The sequence below is a fragment of the Aythya fuligula genome, chromosome 5, assembly GCF_009819795.1.
Source record: "Aythya fuligula isolate bAytFul2 chromosome 5, bAytFul2.pri, whole genome shotgun sequence".
In the NCBI taxonomy this organism is placed as follows: domain Eukaryota; kingdom Metazoa; phylum Chordata; class Aves; order Anseriformes; family Anatidae; genus Aythya; species Aythya fuligula.
The window spans coordinates 7,374,066-7,401,756 of NC_045563.1; the positions used below are offsets into that span (position 1 = coordinate 7,374,066).

Sequence of the window (27,691 nt, forward strand, 5' to 3'; positions counted from 1 at the left end):
GTGAAGTACTGCTGGCCCCCATCAAAAATAAAGTGAGCAAGCCAAGGGACAAAAACTTTTATTCATGTAGTAGGAACATTACAACACTTTATTACATGTGAGCTACAGAAACCAAGGGAAGAAAAGCCCAAACAAAACTCATGTCTCTGTGCATGCCTTGTCTTTGATATCAGCAATTTTACTGTAAAACTGTAGTGGTTAATTAATCTATTTATTTATTTATTTAAATTTCAGTTTGGAAATTGAGTGAAGAATCTCCATAGGATTTAATATGGCATCAATGCAGTCATCTCCCTCAACAGAGGAGCAGGCTTCCTCCGAAATAGATGATCTCCATCTGTCGCTGCAAGGTAGGTTACTGTAGTTTCCTGTGCCATTTTAATGTGAGTTTTTGGTAAAACCTGTGACCATGCACAGGTTGAAGGAAATTCTGAGAAACCTGTTAAAATATAAAACTAGTGTTATGATCGGTGTAATTTGTTCTTGTCAGTGTTTCTTTTCTGATGTTCCTGTTTGGTGAAAAACATTTCAACTCAGAAATGAAAGATTACAGCTCTCGTAGTACTTTCTCATGGTATTTGCAGAGCTGTTGCCTTTTTTGGTGCAGATGTTCTGACTGGTTCTTATGCTTTGTTACTCAGAATACATGTTACTGTAAACTGTTTTCAAGGGAATTGCCAGCATGAAAACATTTGTGGTATTTGATTAGTTTCCTTGTTTTCAATTTGCTGACAATTAGTTGGTTGCACTGAGCTGTCTTAATGAGGCTATTAACTACAGTACTATTTCGTTTCATTTCTTTTCGTTTTATTTATTTTTCAACCTTATTACTTTATCACATACACGTGTAGAAAGATAGCTTGTGGCCAAAACAAGCAGAAAATTTTTGTGGCTTCTAAACAAATTTCTTACAGGTCAAAGTCTTTCATCATTCATCCTTATTTGCAATGAGCTGTATCTTGTTTTCACTTGCTTTCACTTATTGACTGAGTGAAGCAAGCATTCGTGTAGTGATTTTTAATTGTTCTGTTTTAATGGCAGCTACCTGTACAGTTAAGAGCTAATCAGTGCATTAGAGCTGGCCTATCACATAGTCTTTCTGCATTTTCCTTAATCTTCTGTTTAATTTTATTCTATAAGAATTTCCTGGGAAGACTGATTTTGCTCTGAACGTACTCATGAAAATATTCATGGTCTGTTCAATAGTCTAGGCAGCAGGATGATAACTGCTGGAAAGCCTGTTTTCAATGTGTTTAAAGCCTGGTTATTTTAGGATGGATGGGCTAAGTCATGTTTCCACAGAGCTATTTCCTTTTAGATCACTTTCAATGAAATGACTATAGTGCCTAGTTGAGAGTAAATATGCTTAAGACAGATGGTGCAAAAGAATATTCTTACAAGTCACTTGCAATCCATATTTGCACTAATATTGTCATTGAAGCCATGTGTTTTGATGAGTGAGTGTTAACAGTGGTCTAAAGCCAAATGTCTTTAATGGTGAATTTTCTTCCACTTGTTTTAGTGTTATGTTTTCTGAAAAGCATGCAAAAACTCCTAGCAGGAGCTAGTCTGGCTGTAGCACCAAACACAGACAGACGCACATGTCCTGTGCCTGTCAAACTCGGCTTTTGGTAGTCATGAAATGTGTTTGGGAAACACTGTCCAGTTTTAAGGCAGCAGATAACAAATTAGTTACTTGGGATTTAAGACAAAAGTTTTATTTTGAAATTATTATGTTTTCTGAAAAGTCAGATAGGTAGGGTGAAAGTAGTGTTTTTTGATCAATATCTAAATTAAAAGAGCCCTGCTTGTTAAAATTGAAATGACTAAATAATACTTCTGTGCTGTAATAATTTGAGCTCCTAGATTATGCTGACATGAACACAGTGCAAATCTGGAGCCAAGCTGTTTGTGCTTGGATGCTGGAGAGATACCTTATAAGTGACATAAGCAATTTTTCTAATTACTGAAGATGCAACAAACGGTGCAGACACATCTGTATTGAGCAGTGATGCTGTAGCATGTGTCTGGGTCAAACAGGCAAATGGAAGTGCAGCTGTGATGAAGCACATAAAACATGTTCCCTGACACGATGTACAGAAACCATTAGTAAACCTACCTGCAGATCTATAGTAGAAAAGATGAAATATTAATAGGGTCACTCAATGAAAAGCTGGTTTTGTTTGTTTATTTGTTTGTGGTGTTTTTTTTTTGTTTTTTTTGTTTTTTTTTAATGTGATAAGAATCATGGGATTAGATTTGTAAAGCAGACAGACTTTGATTACTGTAAATCGTCAGGTTCACCAGGACAAATGTTAGAGAAATGTCAGATTCATTGAAAGGCTGCTCTTATCTTGAAAAGCAGCTCACTTTGTGGGTGATTAAAGATGTTTGTAATACTGGTTATGGTCTGCTTCTCAAGCTGTTAGGTTATAGCTTGAGAGTATATTCATTGTTATATAATAGCATAACTGGAGTTATGTGTAAATAGTTGACACAGGAGAAAAAAGTAGGCATGAGATTTAGTCTGGATTGCTCTTATTTTATTCCACATTTAAGGTCTTCAATCTTCTATTATTTCTGAATGGCGTCTAGTTACCGTGTTACCATGTTTGTCTGGCACATTCAGTGGATCTTGTCCTAATTAACTGTTCAGTTTGGTAATTGTGAAGTTACATGCCTAAAAAATGTAACAAAATGGTTAGCTTTTTTCCCACTGTATGTAAAACCAAACACTTTGTTTAGATAAGATTTTACTGTGATTTAGGTCAAAATCTTCTGTGAGGAGACCTGTGCACTTTTGGGAAGAAAAGGAAGAGAAGGAGGGAAGAACCACCACCTTAAAATAACTAATAAAGAGGTTACTTCTTAGTAGATCTAATTATTATACAAAGCCTATTAAATTAATGCCAGTGGCTTAAAATTGTACAAACCTGCTTTAGTGGGATTTCTGTTAGTGGGTTTTCAGGTAGAAGAGCGTTCAAGGATGAACATTCACTTTTCTTAATAGTGTACAATAAAGAAAGTCACTGGAACAGAAGTAAAAATGCAATTTTGTTCTTAATGCATCTTTCCAGCTAAATATTTAAGGAGATGTAATGAAGCTTTAAAAACAGGAAGAAAATAGGTGAAGAAATTATAGCAATATGGTTTCTAATGTTCCCAACTCCAGACTTTTTCAAATGATGGTAGTTGCAAAATTATGAGGCTGAAGTAAGAGCAGCAAGAGTATAAACCTTTATATATGTATCTTTTAAGATTTATATGTAGCTCTTTTTTCCACTTTTCAAGATGATCTCAACAGCCAGAACAGAAACAATTACCCCCCCTTCCTCCTTGCCAAGAAAACTGAAATTGCATGATGTCAGGACTAGGGCTTCTTTTTCTTTCTGTTCTTTTTTTCCTTCCCTTTTTCATAGATAATCAAATGAAATTAGAATGAGATCAATATAATTTGTGCCCTTTCCTCCAGCACCTTTCAGCTTTCTCCCGGTTTTTGGATGCAGCAGAACTTAGGGCAGCTGCAAAGCTGTTTTGTGTCCTTTCACAGCCACCTAACGGTGCAGGCAAAAAGCTTGGAGCTGGACCCGCTCTGGGTGCTTTCTGTGGGATAATATTTAAGGGAAGGATTGCTCCTGCCAGGTAGGCTGCAAATGTTTTGTTGAACAGAGGATGCTTTCCAGAGGGATGCTGTTTTGTGGCATGTCTTTGGAACCTGAAGCCACTTTTTTTGTGGATACTGAGGGAGCAGGCAGGAGCTCAGGGGCTCGCTGACCATGAGCACAGGAGTAGTGCAAGAGTCCTGTCCTGTGTCTCCTTCTATAACTTACCCCAAAGAGGTGTCCAGCCTGGTGCTCGGCCTTCTGTAAATGGAAAAGGCACAGTTGGGGTTCAAAATAGTTTTCAGCTACCTGAAATGAGGAGGCACCTCTCCTTTGGTAAGGCCAAGGGGCTTTTGGCATTTTGAGAGCTGTTGGAGAAGTTTCACTGCTTGCTGACGAGCGTGAGCGTGGGGCTGCAGCGAGGGGACGGTGCAGCCACTCATGGGTGAGTGGCTACATCAGAAACTGAGCAGGTTTGTTCTGCTCTGGAGCAGGAGATATTTTTTGCCTTCAGGATTTAAATCTCTTTACCTTGGGGACGATGCAACCTTCACCTTCCCTTCCATGCATGAATCCTTTCCCTTTCCTGCCTGGGACAGCAGACTCTAGGTGTGGCGTTTTCCACTGAGCCTGTGCAGAATGTTGTTTTCCATTTTCTTTGCACACTTGCTGAGCTAATTCAGACACAAGAGTGTGTGTTTTAGCTCTCAGAGTCTGGGGCATGCACTTGCTTGACTGTTTGATTAATTGCAGGGGTCTTAATTTTTGGCTCTGCTTATTGACCTGCGTGCACGTTACTGTTTGTAACCCAAAGGATAGCATAACAAAGTGGCTGGTGAGACTTTTTGAAGAATGTTTAATGAGATAAGTAAATTATGCTATTCTCATGCAGTTAGGTCATACCCACTAGGAATGATCAAAAATCCATTTTCTCTTCAACTGAAATTAAATGCTGTGATATGTATGTATGGATTTTATTGTGGAACTTGGAGTAGATTTCACTTATCTCTGAGTAATTGACTTAAAGGAGGATATCTCTCTGAGGCACGCTTAATTCTTCCAGAGGTCAGGGCTAATAAGAATTCTTATCCAACCTTTTTTTTTTTTAATTTCATTCCAGCTTTATGCTTCATCTGTTGAGGCTGGTGAACACATTTGTTTGTTGCTTCTTGTTGTTTTTTTAAAACAGAATGATCAAAAAGTCCATGCTTATGGTTTGTCAAGGGTGGCTTTTACAAATCAAAAAGCTCTCGTAGGAGCTGCAGTGCAATTTACTTTGCAGTTTATGCCCGGGTGAGGAGCTGGTCTGCAGTTCCCGTAACTGTGCGGCGTCACGGCATGTGACGGGGCTGATGCCACTGGAGAGGCAACACATGAGACTGGCTTAAAAAAAAACCACTCGTGGGTATTATTTCTGTCTGTTTATCTTGCCTAATGAAAAAAAAATGTTGGGTAAATGTGTTCCCTGTTAGATAAATCTCCATTTGTTAAAGGCATCGTCGGGTGCATAACTGGTTAAAAACTGGCATTACAGTGACTAAGGAACGGGTCGCTTCTGAGGCACCACTATAGGATGCTGAAGGTCACTTACGTTCAAGTCCCTGCTCCACCTTGAGTTGTTTAAAAAAATGTTAGAAAAGCCACTTAAGCCCTTATCTGTAGAGGTGTGTTGATACCTAAATGATGTGACTTATTTTCTTGAAGAATTTCACTTACAGCCCCCGCCTGTGCCCCCAAGTACTGCAGTGCCTCCCTCGGGGGCTGTTGTAGTAAACACAGCGGTGACTCAGAGCTGCTCCAGGATCCTGGCAGGGAGAGGAGCAAAAATATTTCAGAAAGCCAGGAGGGCAATATGCAGTTCGAACAGGCTTCCTGAGTTAGCAACACTTTCGATAAACTGGATAATTTGCTTTCAAAAGGAAAAGGAGGTTGAAAGGAGATAGCATAGAAAGGAAAGGTCCCGCTTGCTGCACAGACACGTAGTAGTTAATTAGCTTATACAGTACTTGGATTTGAAAAGACCCTTTTCTGTAGAAATATTTTCATCCCGTTCATTGGGCTTTGGATAAACCACTTAATCTTGAGGGGAAAAAAAATACCGTGTTTGTTTTTAATTGCTTAACACCATGTTACAGAACATAAATGCTGGAAATAACTCCTTTTCCCCTGCTTTCCTGTCTGCTGTAAATGAAGCTGTGTTACGGGCTGAAAGAGAAGAAACAATGTAATGGGCTGGGGGTGAGTTCCTCACCCTCCCTCCCGGCTGAGAAATACGTAGCAGTCCTTCCAATAGTTCCTACCGTTTACTCATGTACCTGCTGGATGTTTTACATCAAAGTAGGAGTGGTGTTTGGAAGGAGCTCTCCAAGTTATCCCTGCTGGCCATCCTCTAGCTTATTTTGCTGAATTGTCAGAGTGTGGAAATGGTTATTTTGGATGAAACCGAAATATATGCTCCAAAAAGATACCCCGGATACCTATGGGCATTCAAGCTAGAGCTGGTTGAGTACAAACTTTCTTCCCCTGACACATGTGGGTGCTCCAGCTTCTGACCACCTTCTGATCTCTTGCTCCAATTGAGCTGTACTGCTTGCTCCTGTGCATGTAGCCTTGGGTGACCTGAAGGGTGGAAGGAAGATGCAAAAATAGCATACACAAGTGGTAATTCCATCTGTCAAAACAGAGATGGGAGGGTGACAGACAGGGTTGTGTTCATTAATTTCCAATAATTGCTTGAGTTTAAAAGAAAAAAAGGCCATGCAGTTGTAAATGGTTCACTGGCAGTGAGGTACCACTTCTTTATGATAGAAGAAAACCTCTTAGCTGTTTGTTGATGTTTTTTAACAGGCATGGACGGACAGGCTACATCTGCGCTGCCATGGTTTGCTTCCCCCAGCTTGCTGCTGAGGGAGAGGTAGCAGTTTCCCTGGAGCCATCTCCCAGGTCAGGAAAGAAGGCATGAAAGGCAGCTGTGGAGAGGAGGTTAATTTTAACTCTGGCTTTTCTGTATCACTCTTAGAGGAAGGCTGAGAGCAAATCATGGCTGGTGACATTTCTGCCTCCTCTTCTTCTTTCTCTTGGGAGAAATCAGCACTGCTGTGGTCCCTGCTGCAGTCCCTGTCATGTCCCATGCTCCAGCTCTTAACGATTAGCCTATTTTGTAGCACTGGCTGATAGCTTGTTACGGGATAAAATAGTCATTGTCCAGCAGAGCCTATTGATTTTCAGCTAGTCTATGTGACACACTTCTTCTATGTCATTCCTTTCTGAAGGGTTGTTCTGAAGATTAGCTTTAAAATGTGAAGAGAAAAGTGATAGATTTTGGATGTTTCCAGATTAGCAGGTTCTTATTTTGTTCTCTCAGATCTGCTTTGTGTCTTGGTGAGTTTTGGCCCAAAGTGAAGTAAATGATCAGGATTTTTTGATAGTTTTTCTGTTCTGGGTCACTGATATCTTGTAAACTAGGACAAGATAAAACCAAGGTCACTTAGAGTCCTATAAAAAGGCCTGACAAAGAATCCATTCATCCTCATAAAAATAAAAATCCGTATTAATTAACCACGTGGTACAGATAAGAATTTGAGACCTTGATTAAATCATTAGAGCCTCTGAGGAGTAAAGTCAGGGGTAGCTGGGAGGGGAAAATACACTCAGCCTGAAAATTGAAATAAAACCGCCTGCTGCTGTGCCAGAAACACATCTGTAATGAGCTGCGTTGTGTGGGCTAGATGGAAAGAGAGAGACTGCTGCACTGCCGTCGGGGGAGGTATTGGCAGGCACTGAATTTTGTTATTGATTCATGTGGATATATATTTTTATTTTGGTAGTAAAACAAGCCAGGCTTCAGCTGAGGCTGCCAGAAAAGCAGCTTGGTGTTTGAATTAAGCAGCAGCTGTGGGTTATGGGGGTTTAAGTTGCGCTTAGGTGTGCGCAGCAAAGTAACTGCTTTGTACTTTCGCCATGTGAGGTGTTTGCCTGAGAGCCGCCCGTGTGAATCAACACTTGCAGTATCTGGCCCACATGTTGTAATGTGTATGCATGCTAACATGGAGAGATTCAACCAAAACAAGACCAAATATCCTCATCCTGATGGTCTTTCTACTACCAACCCCAAAAGCAAGTTCTGCAGATCAGTAGCAGCCTTTGGCAAGGGCTTCAGCTGGAGGGTCACTGACGTCAGGCAAAGTATTTAATATTTACTTTCTGCCCCTTTTCAAGTGCCAGAAATACCAGCCTTGCCTTCCTGATAAAACTGAGCGCAGCTACTCAATAATCACTCATTAGGTAATTGGAATGGCTCCTGCATGGGTATTCAAGCAGAGGGTGTGGTTGGGTCCTGTGCTAACACGAATGCACTAGCTCCATGCTATTTATGTCCTGTAGGCTGGCATTGTGATACTGACTGGCCTGTGTGGCACATTTGCAATAACTTTCTGTTTTCCAAACAAAACTAAATTTTGAGATCACATTTTTATCCATGTCTTTAAGACTACCCTGATCTTATTGTTCGCCACCATGTCTGTGTAATTTAAAAAGAAGCATAAAACAGTTGAGCAAGCAGGGGAAATCGACTGCTTCACGCTCCCTCAGGACTGTGGTATTATAGATTAAAGGAGAAGTGTTAAAAGACCTGTCAGCTCTGAGATGCACTACAGCACTTGATGCGTATAATGCAGGAACGTTTTTCTTGCTGTTTGCCCACCTGGTGAGCCAGGAGGTCTTTGGGTCAGCTGGAAGGTTAGGAGCAGGACGCTGCCATCTTCTTAAGCAGCTCTCTCTGCTATGCCAGCTGATGAAACTGCGAGTTCGCACGTGGTGAGCCATACAGGCTGTCTTGGCTGATGTGAAGCCACCCAGGACTTGGGTTTGTCTTTGCCAAATTCCCTGAGCCTCATTAAACATGTAGTGCTTCCCTGTAAGTGGCATTTCATTTTTATGGTCAGAGCAGTGATGGGTTTTTTGTTTTTATTTTTCCCACAAGGTGCTTGATGTATTTTGTATCTTTCATCCATCCTGGCCTACACAAATACACATATCTATTGCTGAGCAGTTTTGCACTTCTCTTATAATGTTAAACACCCCTTCATGTTAATTTTTTGTGCAAGAGCATGATTTTTGGGGGCAGAAGAGGCTGTTCAACCTCACCCGATCCCCCCAGATTAGTTTCTTCTTGCAAGCTGACTGCCTGCCCAGAGTCTCTTGCCGCCTGTCCGCCGCAGTGGGATGCGTTACCTCAGCGTTCCCCACCACTCGCCAGTCCTAAGGGAGCTATGAGGTGAGGCTAGAGCTGCACCCAGCCCTGGCTTCTCACCATGGTGAGACACATAATGTCCTCTCATGTCTCCCCAGCCAGGCAGTGAGCTGGCATCCCACCACCCATCAGCACTGTGCTGATTGCAGCTCCCAAAGCCCCATCCTGTGCTCCTGGCTGCCCAGAGCATCAGGGAGAGGCCTCGTGCTATCTGTCTGCTTTCCACCTCTCCCACCAGTCGCTCCTTGCCTCCTCACTGCCTGAGGGGAAGGCTAGAGGCAAGCAGACAGGAGGGGCAGGAGCCATGCTTGGGGCAGCCGTGTAGCCACACATAGAGGGGCCAGGCCGGGCATCTGCCTCTGCAGGGGAAGGGGACACATGGGTGGGCTGTGTGGCTGGCACAGGCTGAAGGTGGTGGCTTCAGCCTAAACATCGACTCCTGTACCAGTGTAAGCTTGCCCTCCCTCAGTTAATAGTCTATTTGATGTGCTTTGTAGTGTCTGTGTGAAACCAGTGCAGCCTTCTGGGTGTTTATTCACATGGTAAGGGGGAAGGGAAGAGGGAGGAGACGACCGCCCTTCTGCAGCTCCAGGCAGGTCCCTGGGGCAGGCAGTGCTTTTTGGCCTGCTTTTTGAGCAGCCAACCCTAATGCTTGCAGTCAAAGCTGATGCGGAAGGGGAGAAAAAAAAAAAAAAAAAAGAGGTTGTGTTCACGCACAGAGCCACTGGGATGGCCGGCGCTGACGCGCTGTGGGTTGTGCAGGCAGCGGGGCCTATGCAGCTCCTGGCTTAGTGGTGAGGGTCGAAAGGCTGTCAGCTCTGCGGCCAACACCGACCCTTACCTCGGGCTTGTGTGCACACTGACAGCAGAGACTTATGCTTTTTGTGGTGACGGGGAAGGGCATTTTTCTTGGGAGGGATCGTGTGATGGTCAGGATGTGACTGGAGGCAGATAGGGGGGTGCGATGGCTCTGGCTGGGATGGAGTTAACTTTCCCTGCAGCAGCCCATACAGTGCTGTGCTCTGCACTTGTAGCTAGAACAGCACTGGGATCACTCCAGTGTTGTGTCTACTGCTGCACAATATTAATTTAATCATCCTTATCTCAAACCTTGAGCTCTTTGTGTTGTATTTTCTCCCCCTTCTTCTTTGAGGAGGGGGAGTGAGAAGGTGGCCGTGGTGGAACTCGGCTGCCCACCCGAGTAAAACCACCACAGGGGGCTTGCCTGGTTGTGTGCTGCTCAGCCTTTGTGCTGTCTGGGGAACGGGATGAGCAGCTTGATATCTGCGGCGAAGTGAAACCAGGCAAAGAAAGAGATTTTCTTTATCTCTGCCACCCACAAACCACAGAGAAAGGCTTTCCCCACTTCTGAATTGTAGCTTTGTGTGAGAAATGGTTTAAATATTCCAGTTTTTGAAACCACGGCTTAAATAATTTTTATGTCCCTTCACAACTGGTGGTAGTTTTTTCACTGCATAACAGCCTACAGGACCTGGGTGATGAGCTGGATCCCTGAGTGGCCTGGTCACACTCTGTACTCGAGGGAGGGCCTATTTCACTTTTTCACTATTTATTAGTGAAATAAATGCTGTTAGAGGGTAATTTTCCCAACAACATCCTAATATCTCTATCCATCCCTTCAGCTAGCCAAGACATCTCATTGTATGGCTTCACCTACAGATGTGCATGCATCACCTAACCCTGGCATCCCTCCTGGTCTCATCACCCAGCCCCATGCACAGATTTTCTTGAGTTACAGGAATGGATGTTGTACTGATGATAGTTCTGAGTTTTTTAACAAGCAATTAGGAATGAATGGAGTTATTCTAGATGGATTACACTGTAGGATGATGTGTTCACACCACTGTTTGCATTTGCTGAGATTTTTGCTGCATCCAGTAGTCGCTGATGGTTGCAGAGATCCTTGTGTTACCATCTCTGCAAACAAGGAAATATCACTAGGAAAATAAGAGTTGAGGAAAACTAATACTAAACTGTATCTAGTGTCATATCTGGAAGAAGAGATCTTAGATTTTTGAAAAAGAAAACCAAATATATATATTTTTTAACTAACCATTGTTTCTTTTCTTTTTTCCCCAGTGCAACGAGAGTGTACTCAGAAGAAAACCTTCACTACCTGGATAAATTCAATATTGTCAAAGGTAAGAATGGTGTTCTTCAGCAAAGACATGCTTTTTGCCTTTTTGTTTAAGATGTGCTCTGTGGAGATGGACTTTTTTTGGAATAAACAAAATTAATTAAAGATTTTAGGTAGCGTCTGGAAAAATAAACTCCTGGAAAGTATTTGTTTAATAGGTGTTACATTGGTAGTAATCCAAAGAGGTTTTTAAGAGAGAGTTTGTAAGTAGATAACAGTATCTTTCTCACTGGGTAGAAACATTTTGCTAGATTGTGGCACATGTCTCAGCGTTTTATGAGGTTCTATATTTATGATTAGTTTTACTGTGTTTAGAGAAGTATTTTTCTCTTATGCAATCCAAGAACATGAGTTTAATGGGACTAGTATTTATTAAGACGGATGGCCTAGTAGTGTAGGTGTATTCACAAAGCAGTTTGAGCAGCATATGTTGGGTCTCTGACTTGTTCAGGTAAAAAGTCCTGTTTTGGTTCCTACTTGAGCAGAAGCCATTGAGCTCACGATAGGTTTATGATGTTTTCAAGTGGATGAAAAGAGTGAGGATTTAGTTATGCCCTATAGTCAAATTTGTACTCAGGGTACATTGATTAGGAAGTCAAAAAATGAATTAACCTCTGCTCATAACTTTCCTTTTGTACAAAGTTACTGTTTTTTGCAACATACCTCCTCAAAAAATATAACAAATACTGGAAAATAAGGCCTAATATAAACTTTTAGAAAACTCAGAGACAGGGCAAGAGAGAATAAGAAACAAATGTAGTAGTGGGTTAGAATGAGCAGGATATAGCTGATTAGATGCAGGATTTATATTTCAGCTTATTGTGAAAAAAAAGATGCTAACAATATTATTTTAACAATAAAGTAGAACAATCTGCCGTGTTCTATAGTGTGGTGAATTCAAAATGGCTAAAGATGGTGTGATCAGCACTGAAATTTATTTTGCAGCATACACCTCCTTCTGTTATCTCAGACCTGTATACAGACATACAGCAAGGACATATGCTTTTGGATCTGTTGGAAGTTCTTTCAGGTCAACATCTGGTAAGGCAGAACAACACAAATATTAACTCAATACTTTGTCAAACCCAGAAGAGAATTTTGGATATGCTAAGTTGTGAGATCATGAGCGATCCCTCTGGAGTCACAGAACTATTTGCAAGTGACTTAATCTTACATCATAGACACTGAAACACAGTGAAAGAAATTATTCTAGTCATTCATAAATCACTTTAAGACTTTCCTTATCAAAATGAAAATAAAATGAGTTTTTACTGCTGAGATTGTAACAAAATCTTTTTGCTTCACAGCCACGGGAAAAAGGATTTAATACCTTTCAGTGCAGAAGCAACATAGAAAATGCCTTGACATTTTTAAGGAGCAAATCAGTGAGTATTAACTTAAAAATTCACAAGTAAAGACCGCTTAGCTGGTGGAACATTTTCTTTGTTAACAATGGTCCTTTTTTTTCCCCACTAGCTCAAGCTCATAAATATTCATGTTGCTGACATTATTGAAGGAAAACCTTCCATTGTGCTTGGCCTAATTTGGACAATTATATTTCATTTTCATGTAAGTATTTCAGCAACGTAAGGGAATATTTCAGTAGAGGGAAAGAGCACAAAAATGTGTTGACATACGTGGTTGCCCAAACAGATGAATTAGTACAAAACAGATAATTTTCTGACATCTTGAAGTGACAACTCAGAGAAGAGATGAACCAGTGCATCTTGCCTGTGTCTCTGAGTGGTTTCTCCAATGCAATGACAATGTTACAGCTTGATGAACAACATCTAATTGAAAATGGTAGCATGCATAGGTTTTTTTCAATAACTAGTTGAAAAATGGGCTAAACTTTGCCTAATGTGTCTAAGGCCTGTAATGATTAAGCTCTAAATAGAACACCAAATAGAGCAAGTAGTGCAAAGTGGTTCACATCCATCTCCCTCAGGGGCAGACCCCTCTTCATTCAGTGTTGGCTGTGCTCACAATTTTTGCTATTGTAATTCTTGCTATTTGTTTTTTTCAGCACTAGGTACCTGAAATAATATGAAAGCTGTTGTAGTGATGTTTCTTACACAAGATACTGCACGTGCATCTTGTGTGGCATGAAGTTATGGGGTGGAAGGGGTGTTTGAAAGCACAAGGCCTTGCTGGAGTCCTGTTGTAGAACTGTAGAGAATGATGGAGCCAAACTATCTTCTAGCAAGAACCCCACAGTGAATTAACATAGGTGCACTGGGGATGAGCTGGTGACAGGGGCTCAGGAAGAAGTCAAGAAGCAAAGTTATTTGACTGTAGTAGATGTAGCCCACATTTTTCTTGGTGAGGGTACTTTGGTACTTGTGGTTCTTGTGTTGCACATGGCTGTATGCATTATCTTTTTACGTAAGCCAAGCCTCTTTAACCAACTGTAGATCTCTGAGGCCCATTGATTAGGTTTTCCTGCACTCTGAGTGAGCAGGCAACATCTCAACATGCCTAGTACAAGGCATGACAGCACCAAGGGCTACATTCACTGGTAGAAGTAGGAAAGTGCACTGACTGAGGAGGTGCCTCGATGCCAGTGCTGGTACCCACATTATCCCATGGATGTCTTGGGTGAATATTTCCTGCCAAAAAAATTAGCTAATGATTCAGCACGAAATAATTCATCTTGAACAGATAAAATTTGGCAATGGTTGGGAAACCTGATGTGAGCTCTGGGGGCTGAGGACTGCTATTACTGCTGTAATTGAGTCCTTTCTAATTCTCTGTGGTTTTCTGCTGTTGCTGTCTTGGTAAGTTTTCACTGAAACCTGATTAAACTCTCCCATCATTCCTGATAGATTGAAGAACTTGCCAGGACACTTGCTTGCACTTACAATCAGCCTTCTCTTGATTGTTCAAGTACTGTTGACTCTTCTCCAAAGGCAAGCAGATCAGCTAAAAAAAGTGCTAAAATTAAGGAACGGTGGAAGATATCTGCTACAAAGGCTCTCTTGTTGTGGGCAAAAGATCAGTGTTCACTGTAAGTTCCATCCAAGTCTTACAAATAGTGTGTTACGTTTTGTGTTCATTACTTTTCTCTAAATGAGTATTTTTCCTTGCCTTGTTTTTTTTTAACATTACTTAGTGACAGCTTAGCAGAAAATACTTTCAAATTTGTATGATGCTATCAGCACTTTTAGAGTCAATCAGGCCCTAAATGTTTTGACATGAGCCCGTTAAGTATAATCAAGTGAGGTTAATCCTACTAATAAAACACCACAATGTAAATTGGTTTGTTTCACTTTTCTCTTTTAGGGACTTACAGTTTCCTGTGTGATAAGTCTAGCAGAATGCTTACATGATTTGTTAGTTTTAATCCTTTTGGTTGGCATTGGTTAACAAACTTTCAATAATTATATTTTTTAAAAATGGAAACTGTAGCATTTCTAGGATTCCCACATCTGATGTGGAACGTGAGACAAACAGAATTACAAACATTCTGTCAAAACACTGCAGGATTGCCAAGAAGGATTTTAGTGAGCATAAGAACACATCTATTGCAGCAACTTCAGTGCTTTGCTTATTCTTACATTGTGTAGAATACGTTGTAGATTATAGAATGTGTAGACAGTGAGAGCAAAGGTGATATTCAGAAAGAATATTGGAAATGCAATGTAGGATAGAAACACTGTAATTCTGCAAAAAAAAGTAATGTATATATTTTCTTTTTTATGTACTATATATATATAAAACTACACACACACACACACATATATATGGTTGCAGTGATTGGTAGTACTGTCTGTATTGTTTTCTGACCCAACTTCTGCAGAAATTTTGTGCCAAGTTTCTATGTAACTCCTTTGTTTTGTTTTGTACCCTATTTTAACAAATTTATGATGTATTTCTAAACTCGTACATAGGACATCTGAGTAAACTTGTTGTGACATTTTGTTTCTAATTGTTTTTGGAATAGGCATGGTTCTATCAGTGTGACTGACTTCAAGTCAAGCTGGAGAAGCGGACTGCCTTTTTTAGCCATCATCAATGCTTTAAGACCAGGTCTAGTTGATTTGGAGAAGGCAAAAGCCAGAAGTAATAAGGAAAACCTGGATGAGGCTTTCAGAATTGCAGAATTGGAGCTCAATATTCCACGGCTTCTTGAACCTGAAGGTAAGTGATCTGCTTTTTTATGTCTTTGCTGTAAGGAGTGAGATTAACATAATCCTGCCTGTGTTGACTTGTAATAGAGGAAAAAGTAAGCCTGTGTTCAAGTTTGAAATGAAACATTGATCGTTGCCGTAATACTCTAACTCTGATGTGGTTCTTTATTATATCATTTAAAGTGTGCTTAGGATTTTTAGGATATTTGAATTGGCACCATACACTGGAATAATATGTTGAAGAAAGAATATAAAACTTTCCCATTCATAGGAGAAACTTGTTCATTAGCTCATTATGTTATATTGAAGTATTCCCAAGGAAAAAATGTTCATTACATATTAATTTCTGTCAGTGGTATATTAACTGAGCTACTGCAAAATAAACATGTTTATGGTAATGTGTTTTAATAACTGCAATATAGTGTGTAATTATGTGATCAAGTCTAGAGGGCTGCATAATTATGTAAATGGCATATTGACTCTTGTAGATATTGACATTACGAATCCGGATGAAAAATCAATCATGACGTATGTGGCTCAGTTTTTGCAGTACTCCAGAAATATGCCGGAGACTGAAGACATGCAGGTATGCTGTGAGGTTTATCACTGAGGCATTTTTTAATTAATGTGCATCACAAATGCCAAGAATAGTGGTACTTTTTTGTTCCCCATCTTCTAACATGACTCAGTAACTGTTGTCCTTCATGGTTGGATCCTCTGATTTAGCCACTGACAGGGCTGAATTGGCTTGAACCTTCTGATGCTCCTGTATGGTAGCTATCACTCGGTGTGATAGATTTTTGATGATACTGATGGAAATGCTGTGCAGGCTGTTTTTTGTTTTTTTCTTTTTCTTTTTTCATTTAATTATTGAAGAGGACATTTTAAGCCTGGCTGTCTTTGTGTGTGCTCTCAAGTGTGTATGCAAGTACTGGGGAGGAGAAAGATTTACAAATGTACAGAACAACCAGCTTTAAATTTAATAGCTCAGAGCAGACAGAAATCGTCACTTTACAGACTATGCTGGTTGGAAAAACAAGATGCTTGTTCTCTATATATTCCTATTAGAATTTATATACTAATTGCCTATTCACATATTTTCATACCGATAATCTCCTTTCAACAGGACTACAATCAGTCTCTTCTTTTATTTAAGATGCCTTCATATATCCAGAAGCCAATTTTACGACTTTGATCTTGTTTTATAATAGTGACTGACCCAAAGCTCGTTAGGGTCCCCAGGAAATATTATTTGTTTCTCATTAGCTTTGAATACTCAATATGTGTTATTTTATGGCACAATGTGAATTAAAAAACAAGGCTTGCAAAATGGAAACATTAAATTTTCTGCTCTAATTACTAGGGAAAATTAACGGAGGCTGTGAGCTGGTTGGCTGCGCAAGGGAAGAAGTTAGCAAAGTTGCTGATGGACACAGAGAATGAAACACATTACCAGAAGTACAAAGTAAGTTGCATTTAGTATTTAACTGATTTTGCAAAAATACATTTAAAAAATATTCCCAGAAACATAAACTCTTTTATCTTTCATTGCCTAAGCCTAAATTTTAAATAAACTTTTTAACGAGAGTTGGAAACCTGACAATGAATTTGGTAAATGCTCTCAAATGATAGAGGGAAGGATAGGATAAAATTATTTTTCTTAGAAAACAGATATATGCTTTATGTTTTTTGAGCAAAGACAGGGTTTTTGAAGAGAGTACGATAAAGTCTAATTAATTAAAAGACATAGTTCAAGACTTGGACACGATTCAAACTCCTAGGCCCTTCTCAGAGTCAGCTTCTCTGTTTCTGTGATAACAGTAATGGCAGGTTTTCCCAGCTAATGAAACAGAGGGTTACTACAAATGCTAGCTATAGATTGTACCTAAAGTAGAATGTCCTTTGGTTTATATTGTAGTCAGAGTTTGTAATAAAATTGTCTGCAGGAGACCATTAAGGGAGGAATTTTCTCTTTCTCTTGGTGGGAGAGGAGATCCAGGTCCTGATGGCACTGACATGATGTTAAACACAAATTTTGCTAGTGAATGGCACCTATACTTTCAGACCTTGCCTTTTACTCTTGCCTTTCCGTGCATCACAACCTTTGATATTAATGGAATTTATACTAATATGTTCAAAGCCAGGACTTGGCTTCATGAGTTTCAGTCTAAGTCTTCTTCTATGAATTACTACTCCTAGGAAATGATGTCATTTATGGAAGCATTTAACCAAGAAAAAAAAGCGTTCCTGCCCCTGTTGTCATCAAAAAGAAGTGAAGCTGAGCTGAGTGAAGGCCAGCAGCAGATGAGAGAAGAGTGGAGTAAACTGGTTGCTCAGGTCAGAGGCATTTCTAGCTCACCTTGTTACCAATGTGAACGAGTTTGGTGAAGAAGCCTAAGTTTACCCCAGGAATATGCACAGGGAGAAGTGGGGAGGTGATACTTTATTTGCACTGGTAAAAACAATATTGACCCTGAAGCTGAAGCTCTGAAAAGCTGAGTGATGTACAGTGACCAAGAGGAGTAAGAAGGAGGCTGTGTATTACCCTTATGCCTCCTGAGCATCAGGACTGTGAGAGGTCTGCAAAAAATGGCATGCGATTATTTCTGAGCAGTCTTCAGATCAAAGGTTTGGGCTTGTTTATGCTTAAAAGATTCTTTTGGGACATAATTATGGCTCATATAATGATGCAGCCAGGAGAAGGGTGATAATACCCTCTTCCCCATGGCACAGGTAGTGATATAGTTAGATCTGCTTGGCCAGTGCTTTTCAGTGAGGTTGGCTGTGTTGCCTCCATCTGTTGCAACTGGGGATACATTGGGGTCTTGCTGGTAATTGCTCTTTATGGATGTTCATCTGTGAGTCCCCAGGATAGAAAGCTGTCCAGAGCATCCGTTGTTCCTCTCACTTCACAAGTAATTTAGTGTACATCTCTGTCGCCAGGCCTTGAGCTGGCCACCAGCTGAGGAGAATAACTCTAAGTTCTCTGTAGTGTTACAGAGATGACAGGCTGGGGAGAAAACATGGGTCTCAGGTGAACATAGCTGATTTGCAGCTGACTCGGCTGGAAGCTCCTTTTCTGAACGGTGACAGATTTTTTTGTTTTTGTTTTCTGGGGTGTCTAAAGCATCAGCTTACAGAACATAGGTCTGTATATTGGGGACGGGGAAGAAAATAATGGTGACAAATCTAATCGCTTGTTTTCCTTTTAAAGATTAATGAATGGAAAGCAGAGCTGGACCAGATGTTGCCTCCACCTCTGGATGGCATTGAGGCCTGGCTTCAGGAGGTAGAACATCTGCAAGCCGAAGATTTGCCTGATTTGCAGGACCCATTTAAAGCAATGTCTCTCTTCAGAGAAATAATTGTGATATTTAAGGTAAGCTGCTCACAACGGAGTATTCTGCTTCAGTCTGACCTACCGAAGCACTTGTTATGGAATTACTGTTTGACATTTTAGGAAGTAGTATAGGTATGTTTATCTTCTGAAGATGAAAAGCCCTTCTGAAGATCTCTTTGATTTTGATGAGTTTATTTAAATAATTGCATAGGTCTATAAGGAAGTTTTCTGACTTCACTGGAGTGAGATTAAAATTGAATGCTAACTGAATGAATAAATTATGGCATTCTTTTTATGTGGCTCCTGCAACTTGTTTGTTAAGTAATAAGACAGGGTAATTGCATCCTTATCTTTAAATCTATGCTTAATACATATCTATTCAGAAAAGCACTTGGGCTCAGGGTTACATTCCAACGAGTTCACACAGCTTATGTATTTAAAGTTAAGTATTTGCTGAATCACTCTGTTACTCCATTCAAAGCAATGGGAGGTATTCTGATACCTCAGTATCGTGCAAGTTATTTATTTTGATCTTGAAATCTTTACACTGATAATATTTTAAATGTCCTTTTGAGTTTGAAAACTTTAAAAAGCATAGGTGTGTCAATGCCTGGTTGATCATTGTGGTTCTGTACTTGTTTTTGTATGAACAAGGGTAAGTTGGATGTTTTTGTGACATGTCATTGATATGATTTTGAAAGAATGGGATCTAGAGGGTCTTGTGAGTGGCTTGATAACACCACTCTTTTGTACTGTTGCTAGTTAGTTCCTGGTATGAGAGGTGGCTTTTCTACTGATAATGGCTTTGCCAAATGTTAGCCGTTTGATCTAAGGTTTTTGTTTTCAGAATAAGCAGTTAAAGCATTTGTAAGAATGAGACAGAGGAAGATGTTGGTTTAGGATTTTCTTCCCCCCCCCCCCCATTGTACACGGAGATAAAATCATTATTATTTTTAAGAAGAAGAAGCCCACGATACTTAATTTCTGTTAAATCTGTTTTGATGGAATGGGAAGACATTCTGCTGAGAGTTTTTTCCTCCTGCTTCCTTGAAACCAGTCTTATTATTATGGCTCATATATGGGTCTTGTGGCTACAGTGGTGTTTCATGATGCAAATTGTACTTTCTCTCAAAATTCAGGATATTACCCACCAATACTCACAACTAATTAATGTGACATGTTATCAGCATGCTATTAAGTGGAATCTATTGGACATTCAAATAAAGCATTAAACAATTGTGACATAATAAATTTATTCACTAGGTTTTGCTGTCAGTATTTGCCATCACATAGCAAAGAATAACAATATCCTGAAACTGTTAAAATGACTTATTTTTGTTCTAAATATGGTAGTAAAAGTGGGGAAAAAAATGATAGCATAGGTAGAATAGTTCCACTTTCCTTATATTTAACTAGATGCCCAGGGATAGGAGAAATTATGCTTTGCTGTAAATATCCACTTTAGAAGGGGATGAGATAAATACTTTCATTGCGCTTTAATGAATAACGGCACTGAAAGATTGCCTTGTGCTGACTGGTTCTTAATAGCTCTGACTCCAATGGCAGGTGACTTGCAGAGTCAAACAAGGTTCAATGCTAGGTGACTCTAGCATTGAAATGAATGACTTACTATTTCCCTTTCTCCCCAGGGCTTGATGGATTGTTTTGATTCTCACTTGGACACCCTTCAATCATTTGAGAATAAAGATGAGAAGAATATGCCGCTGGTAGTTCCTGAAAAGCTAGAGGAAATGAAAAGAAGGTTATGAGCTTGAAATTCACTCTACTTTGACTATATTGTGGTCTAGTTCTGCAAATGACTTCCTCTTTTATTCTGAACAAAGCACATAATTTATCCGTGCCTTGAAGAAAAAGAGCATTTTCCATTTAAGCACAGATTGACTGGCATGCAGAGCAGACAGGTCCAGTCATTAGTCCAATGAAAGTCTTAATTATGTGTGCAAAATGAAGGTCATTAGCAGGAGGTTTTCAGGTGCCCTGTGCAACTGTGGGTAGGAAGCACAAATGTTTTGTATAAAGATTTTTCTGTGGGTGGGAATTCTCTGTCCAGTTTTAAATTTCCACCTTTTAAAATCACCGAGATTTACAGATTGTACAACCCTATTAAGATGTTGGGGGATTTTCTAAAAAATTACTAGTGAATCTGTATCTGTAGTCTTAGATCCTCTGACATACAGATAGCAGATGCACCTTTTCTTACCATTTAAGATTTTCCATAAATTTAGCAGTCAATATTGACTCAAAAGTGCTTCTACTTAAAAAAAGTGAACTGTTATCTTAAAATGTTCCTCCCACCATATGAAAAAAGATGCTTTTATATAATATATGTAATTCAGAGTTTTTAGGCTAAAACCCTTATACATTATTGCCTTCTACATCTATTGATTTGAGTCAACTTTTGGAACATTTCACTGTTTGCAGACTCAACAATACGTGTTTCACAAACTCCAACACCCTTCTTGAATATCACTATGGACTGTGCTCAGCCATTGCCAATGAGGTGATGTCAAAGCTAAATATCTGGGACATAAAATATGGGACAAAAGAATCCGTGGAATCACTGCTAGAAAATTGGAATGTAAGTTTAAAATAATACATATTTCATAATCACACCCTGACAATATTTCCTCTTCCATCTATTCTCTTTGATTTAAACATGTGTCTATCCTCATATGAAGATACCGTGAAAGTTAGCAGAAGCATGGTAGGTTTCTGAGTTCTGGAACTTAGACAAAGGAGGGTGAATAGATTCCATAGAAGCTTTCTTTCCCTTTGTGTCCTCCAGTTTTGCTCTGAACATTCATTCTTTCTTCAGTTTAGAGGAATAGATACAACTGTGACTAATTTTCTCACTGCCCTTTTCAATTCTTTACTGGGAAAATTTCTTTCTTTCTGGACTTTTTATAGAGCCAGCAGTAGCAGTCCTTTCCTAGCTCAAATCCATACAAGCCTCTGGAATAGTTCAGTAGTTACTATTTTCAAAATCAACTATTATTGGCAGCGCTGGCTAATTCTGCTGTAGCTGTTGCCTTTTCCTTTTTCCAGCTTCCTTACCTCCTTATGCTTCCCGGTTGTCTTGTTTAGTTATATTTTATGCTTAGCCCAGCTTCTGGGGTGCAAAAATACGGCAAAATGATGCCACATGTAGGCCTATAGAGGCTATATATGGGGATGGATTACCCTACGCCAAGTACTGCCAAAGATGCATCAAGACTCTGAGAGATTAATATATTTGCCCCCTCTCCGGTTAACAGGACTCCTTGAGAATTCCGTCTTAGTGAATAGAATAGAATAGAATAGCTCAGTTGGAAGGAGCCTTCATTGGACTAGATCATCTTTACAACAGGAAGTTATAAAATCTCAGTTTTCTTGAGTAGTATTAACTTCACCCTGTGGTGAGGTGGGATTACAGCATTAACCTGTGCTCAGTTTCTTGATTCAGTTGGTTTCATAAATACTTATTATCGTGTTATTTCTATGAGTGTAATTTCTGGTCTTTCTTAAGCTGATAAAATACAGGAACCTTTCCCATAGGAGTGTAAGGTTTGCTATGGGTTGAGATGCACCTTAGATTAACTGGGGCTGAGGACCAACCTTCTCATTCTCTGAGTGTATGTTCAAACCACAAGTCTCTTCATCTGCTCCCATTCCTTCTTTCCTGACCCTTTCTGTCCTTAGTTTGGATCTTACTTGATCTGAGGCAGGGACGATGCACAATGATATTTCTGTGCATGCAGAAAAACCCACTTTAATTACTTTTTTAACTTATGGGACTCAATTGTGCCAGAATTGTTCTAGATGTCATTTCTCAGCATTGCCCTACATCCTTAATGTTTCAGAATAAGTAGTTCTGACTCGTGCAGGACTATGACTCAGTCAGTGCTATTCAGGAGTTAATATTTTCCATTTAAGATACTCTCTGCATGAGCAGAAAGCAAATGGGTCAAATTCAGACTAAAAGGTGCAGATGAGTTGCTGGATGGGCTTGGCTCAGTTTACATTTAACCTAGAGGTTGTAGGCATGTATCAAAAAAATAAATGTCCCGAGCTGTATTTCCTACCATTAAATTTTATGTGGGTCAGTGTTACCCATGCCAATTCCTTTTCACTTTGGGCAGAATTTCGTTGAAGAAAAGAGACTTGAAACACAGCTAGAAACTGCTACTCACATCTGTGAAGATTTGAAAAATAAAAGCATAAGCAGTCCTGGCTTAGGTAAGTTCCTCCTCAAAAACTGATAATGAAAACCTCTGTTTTGAACTGATGTGCCATCACCAGTTTTAATTCCCACCTAAGTGTTGTGTAAAATACTATATATATATATATATATATATATATATATATATAAAATAAAATATATGTATATTTATATATATTTCCAAATGTATAATGGTATCCCTTGTTTAATGTCCTAGCTGGTGATCCTCAAGAAATTACCAAACTTTTTAAGATGGTGGAGTCAAAGATTTCTATGTGCAGAGATTATATTGCCAATGTAAATAGTACCCTACAGAAAGTCCTGTCTTCCTGGAGTAATTATACAGAAAATCTCCACTCATTAAAGACATGGCTGGATGAAAAGCGAAATGAGCATCCAAAAGAGGTACGCCATTGGATTTCTTTTTCTCATGGCAGAGGTACTTGGAAGCCTCCTGGAAGGCAAGCATTATATGTGACAGTTGTGGTTGTTGTTTTTCCATTCCTCATTTTGGAAGTAAAGTCATGGCAGGGTTCTGCTTGAAATTATTTCAATGCCTCTCTCTAGATCCCTGCTGAGATCCTGGCAAGCTGGAATTCAGTGCATGGTTCCTTAAATGAAGCTGGAAACTATCTCATCGAAGTCAGCAAAGAGCAAGTCGGATCAAATATTGCCAAAGAGCTGAAGAAACTGAACAGGAGGTGGGCTAAGTTTATCAAGAGGACACACTTTGTAAGTCACCAGTTTCATACTACTCTTTCAACAAGCAGCCTTCAAAATCATCTTTTCTAAATTTACCAGCTTGTTAATCACATGTCAACAAATCTTTCAGTCAACTCAGTATTGCCAGTTTTAAAACAGGAGGAACAGAGAATACACGGGGACATCCCATCCCACTCATAAGTCTTTGCAACCCAGTTAAATGCTCTTTACAACACTCTGGAAAATACTCAGTTTTTTAAATTGAAATTTTGAAACCACCTACAAAGGGATATCTTATGGCAGGATGAAATTCTCTATTTAGTTCTAGAGGTGGATGTACTCCATATATTGAGAGCTTGTGAACCTTTCCTAAGTTGTATAATCTTTGCCTCAGCTAGAAGAAAGTAGTTAATGCTGCACAGGTATTTCTAGGATTATGCAACTTCACACCAGTTCACTTGACAGGCTTTTAGCCGGCTGTAAATTCCTATAGAATCTGCTTAATGTTACATATATTACATTTCCTAGAATGCTTACACAAGGACAACATTACCTATCTGCTTGGGACTATTAGAGCTCTTAATTTTATAAGTTGGGCCTTTCAGTGATATTTATTAACACTACTGTTGTCATGATAAATGGTGGCAAAAAAAATGCAACATGTTGCTCTTTGTTCATAGCTCGGCGAAGAGAGCACAGATACTGTGGAAAAGGCCAGGGAGCTTCCAGGGAGCGTGGAGAAAATTGAAGAGCTCCTTGGAGGGGTGGACAGTTGGGCAGCAGAGGTTGGATGCCTGCTTGGTGAGATCGGTCAAAAGGCGCCTGTGGAACCTCAGAGAAAGGAATATTTGCAGGTGAAAATGGGAATACACAGCTTAAAATACTCATTTATCAGATTCTCATCTTTTGGCCCAGATTAGTTGTTGGAGTAAAACACACATTCATTGGTGAAGCAGAAACGAATGTGGATTTTGTGCTGTAACACAAAGTAGTAAAAAGTCAGCCAATTCTAGTAGTTCAGTGTTATTTCCCAGGATCAGTCCCAGACGAGCTAACTACAAGTGACTCTTCCAGCAGCAGTGTGTCCAGATGACAAGCAAGCGCCAGTGAAGTGCCACTGGTGCTGTTGATCAGCAGCATGCTTTCTAGTGGTGTTAATTGCTCCTGTCCAGCACAGCACTTGCAGCAGACTAAAACTTGGCAAGGTGCCGAGACTAGAATTTTCCCTGGTGATACAGTGCTTTCTATTATGTATTTTCCCATTCAAGCAGGAGATTTGGAACAGCTTGGCTGTAGTCTAGGCTTATGTGTGAAAAAAATTGAATACTTGGAAGTATTTTCAGCAGCATGCTAGGTAATTTGTGTATCTCAGCTTATAGGCAGTTGGTTCTAAACATCCACAATGAGCAGTGATGAATTTATTTGTTACTTCCGTTATGTTGCTTCCCCTGTCTCTCTTACGTGGATTATGGTTCCTTCCCAGCAAATGGCAAATTGAAATATGTACAGCGAACTCATCAGCTTCAGTGCAAAGTCTGATTTGTTTTCTTCACTAGCCAGTGAAGGTGATATTGAACAGAGATGCCAGGCTTTGCACTGGAGAAGCTGAAGCACTGTCTTATGTTCCCGTTTGCTGTTTCTGCAACAGTGGTGGTATAGTCTAGTGGTAGGAAGGTGACCATGAGAAGCAGGTTTCACTGGAATTCCTCTGTCCAAGTGCTAAGATTAAGCACAGAGGTTCTTCAGTACATTAAATCCACTTACGGTAACTGCAAACCAGTCCTTGTGCTTGTTTACTTTGAGTTGTGCCTTCTTGCACTGTGTTTAGTTTACAGAATTAAGAGGTATGAGGTTATGAAAAGAATATATTCATCTTTTTGTGGGCGTATGTTTATAAATTAAGCCTCATTTTGCAGTATGACAATAGTTCCTTAAAAACAAAGGCGTAACAAAAGACACCCTGAAATATAGCCTCCAAAATGTGAGTGGTAACGTGTCTATGTGTCTGTGAGCAGAAGAGATCAGGTTCCTTTTTGCCTGCAGTACAATAGGTCAAGATCCAGAACAAAGCACTGATTTTAAAGAATGCTAACTGACAACTTCTAACAGGAAAATGTGTTGAATATTCATAGATCAAAACAGCCCTAATAGAGACTCTCATGATAAATATTCAAATATGGCACACCACTTCTGCATGCAAAATACCCAGCTGCTTCCTGCCTTTTAGGATTCAATATACCACTAGAAAATCTTGAGTCCTGATATGCACTTAATTTTGGGTGTCTGCAAATCAGATGATGCATATCCAAATGTGTGGTTTGTACAATCATGTGGGAAGCTGTTCAGGTGAGAGAGCATATTTAAAATATACTTCTAATTGACTCTGAGGCAAAGTACTGAAAATATCACATTGACAGAATTTGTCAGCAAACAGAATCCCCTGTGGATGGCAGCAGACTTCTTTCTCTCTACACCAAAATTTTGCAGTGTGATACACTAACCATAATTGAAATATGAGATTTTTCCTTGACCAAATATTGATTGTCCGTGATCAATACTGGCTTTTTAATTCAGTTTCTTTTAACATAAATACTGTGCAGACTCTAATGCTTTTCATTTAACCAGAGCTTGGCTGCAAAAGGAACCTCGTACCAAGAACAAGTTGCAGCAGAAGAAGAAATATTGCAATCCCTGATGCAAAATGCTTCAGATCAGGCGTCCCAACAGCATTCTCACACCGCTGGTTTGCAGGCACGAGTTAAAGAAGCTAGAGACAAAATAGAGGTACTCCTTCTTCATTGTTATTAGACTTAATATGCACAGACATCTCAAATTAAAATTAGAAGAGTCCTTTTCTGTCGTGTAAGACAAGAAAGGTTTTAGACTATTGGAGTCAGACTCCCAGACTTTTGCCAGGGGCAAAAATTAGATCATTTCAAAGATCAGTATCTCAACTTGAAAAACTTGAGTGATGTAATGAAGCAATCACATTATGTAATGAATGAAACTTGTGCGTATTCTGAAAAGTCTCTTTCTTCCAAGGCTGTCATGGGTGACATGAACAACATCCTGCCCAAATCTGAGAAGAGTCCCTCAGAAAAGGAAGCTTTGCTCAATTTTGAAGAATCACAGATAGACCTTGAGGCCTCTATTTCAAAGGCTGTGCAACTTGTCAGTCAAAAATTAAGTCCCGAAGAGCATATTTCAAGATACGAGGTAGGTTTCTTTTCTGAACAAGCTGGATGGAGTATTTCTTTTTGTGTTATTTGGCATTTGAAAAGCTAAGGTACCACAGTGAGAAAAGTAAGAGAGATTTTTTTGGTAGCTATTAATGTTTTTTTCCCAACTTTTTGGTTTAGTATTTTAACCCATACTGACTTGGTAGACTATTTGAATAAGAAAATATAAAGCTGTATACCAGTTTAGTCAGTGCCCTGTCCTAACTTAAATTATTCCATTATCCACAGATGCCTGTGGGTACAGCCATTTTGTTGCCTAATAAATAAATAAGATTCCCATCTTGAATCATATGCCTAAATTTTTGGACAAGTTATTGAAGTAGACTATAAATGCTGAATCTCCACTTTTTTCTTTTTCTTTTTTTTTTTTTTTTTTTTTTTTCCCCAGAGAGTAAATTGTAAAGAAAGTGTCTGATCTCAGAATTCAGATCTCTTAAAGAGGTCCTTATTGAGGCAGGAAAAATTGAAGTGCCCAAAATCTGTACTGCCTCATGTTGCACAGTGAGTCCTGGGCAGCCATGGGCAGGGGCAGTGCAGAGCTTCTGGAACTGTTCACAGGGTCCCAATGCAGCTGTGCAGACCTTTCACTTGCCTCCTGGCAGACGTGGGACATGGCACGTATGTTCCCTGGAAATGAAGCAGAGTTCAGGAACCTTAATCTTTCTTGTTTGCTACTTTGCTTCTTGTTAGCTTTGCTCCAAAAAGCATACACTGATGTTGTCTGCAACTTTTTGGCAGATATGTGAGAGTGGAGAATGCCCATGTATTCATCCATGCAAGGGTGACTATAGCCCATACATGCCATTCATATGTGCTTTATGCATAGTTTTTGTATGTTGTGTCAAGTCATTTTACTAGGTAAATAGGCTACATTTGGTTCTGTTTATTTTTCTTTATGGTGCTTTTTTGCAGGAAGCTTTTAATGCTCTGGACAATAAAGTTCTTGACAAATTTTTGAAAGCAGCTGAACAACTGAAAAATATTTCATCTGATCAGGAAAAGCTGGTAGTGGAAGAAAAGAGTAAAGATGTTCGTAAAAGATGGGAGGTG

At 39.7% G+C, this 27,691-nt stretch overlaps 1 protein-coding gene across 4 annotated transcripts in view; it reads left to right on the forward strand.

The window, feature by feature from the left end:
* Positions 1–27,691, forward strand: part of SYNE2 (spectrin repeat containing nuclear envelope protein 2) — a 186,390-nt gene that overhangs the window by 18,688 nt on the left and 140,011 nt on the right. For all 4 annotated transcript variants that reach the window (XR_004253309.1, XM_032188232.1, XM_032188235.1 and 1 more), the window contains exons 2-21: positions 235–350; positions 10,954–11,015; positions 11,957–12,052; positions 12,319–12,396; positions 12,488–12,580; positions 13,837–14,018; positions 14,955–15,151; positions 15,630–15,727; positions 16,505–16,606; positions 17,341–17,478; positions 18,356–18,520; positions 20,131–20,243; positions 20,924–21,080; positions 22,621–22,717; positions 22,918–23,105; positions 23,268–23,432; positions 24,083–24,256; positions 26,028–26,186; positions 26,445–26,618; positions 27,554–27,688. Coding sequence is in view for 3 of the 4 variants with exons in the window: in XM_032188232.1 (XP_032044123.1) it covers positions 272–350; positions 10,954–11,015; positions 11,957–12,052; positions 12,319–12,396; positions 12,488–12,580; positions 13,837–14,018; positions 14,955–15,151; positions 15,630–15,727; positions 16,505–16,606; positions 17,341–17,478; positions 18,356–18,520; positions 20,131–20,243; positions 20,924–21,080; positions 22,621–22,717; positions 22,918–23,105; positions 23,268–23,432; positions 24,083–24,256; positions 26,028–26,186; positions 26,445–26,618; positions 27,554–27,688 (2,652 nt within the window). In the remaining variant the exon portion in view is untranslated. The remainder of the gene's footprint in view (positions 1–234; positions 351–10,953; positions 11,016–11,956; positions 12,053–12,318; positions 12,397–12,487; positions 12,581–13,836; positions 14,019–14,954; positions 15,152–15,629; positions 15,728–16,504; positions 16,607–17,340; positions 17,479–18,355; positions 18,521–20,130; positions 20,244–20,923; positions 21,081–22,620; positions 22,718–22,917; positions 23,106–23,267; positions 23,433–24,082; positions 24,257–26,027; positions 26,187–26,444; positions 26,619–27,553; positions 27,689–27,691) is intronic.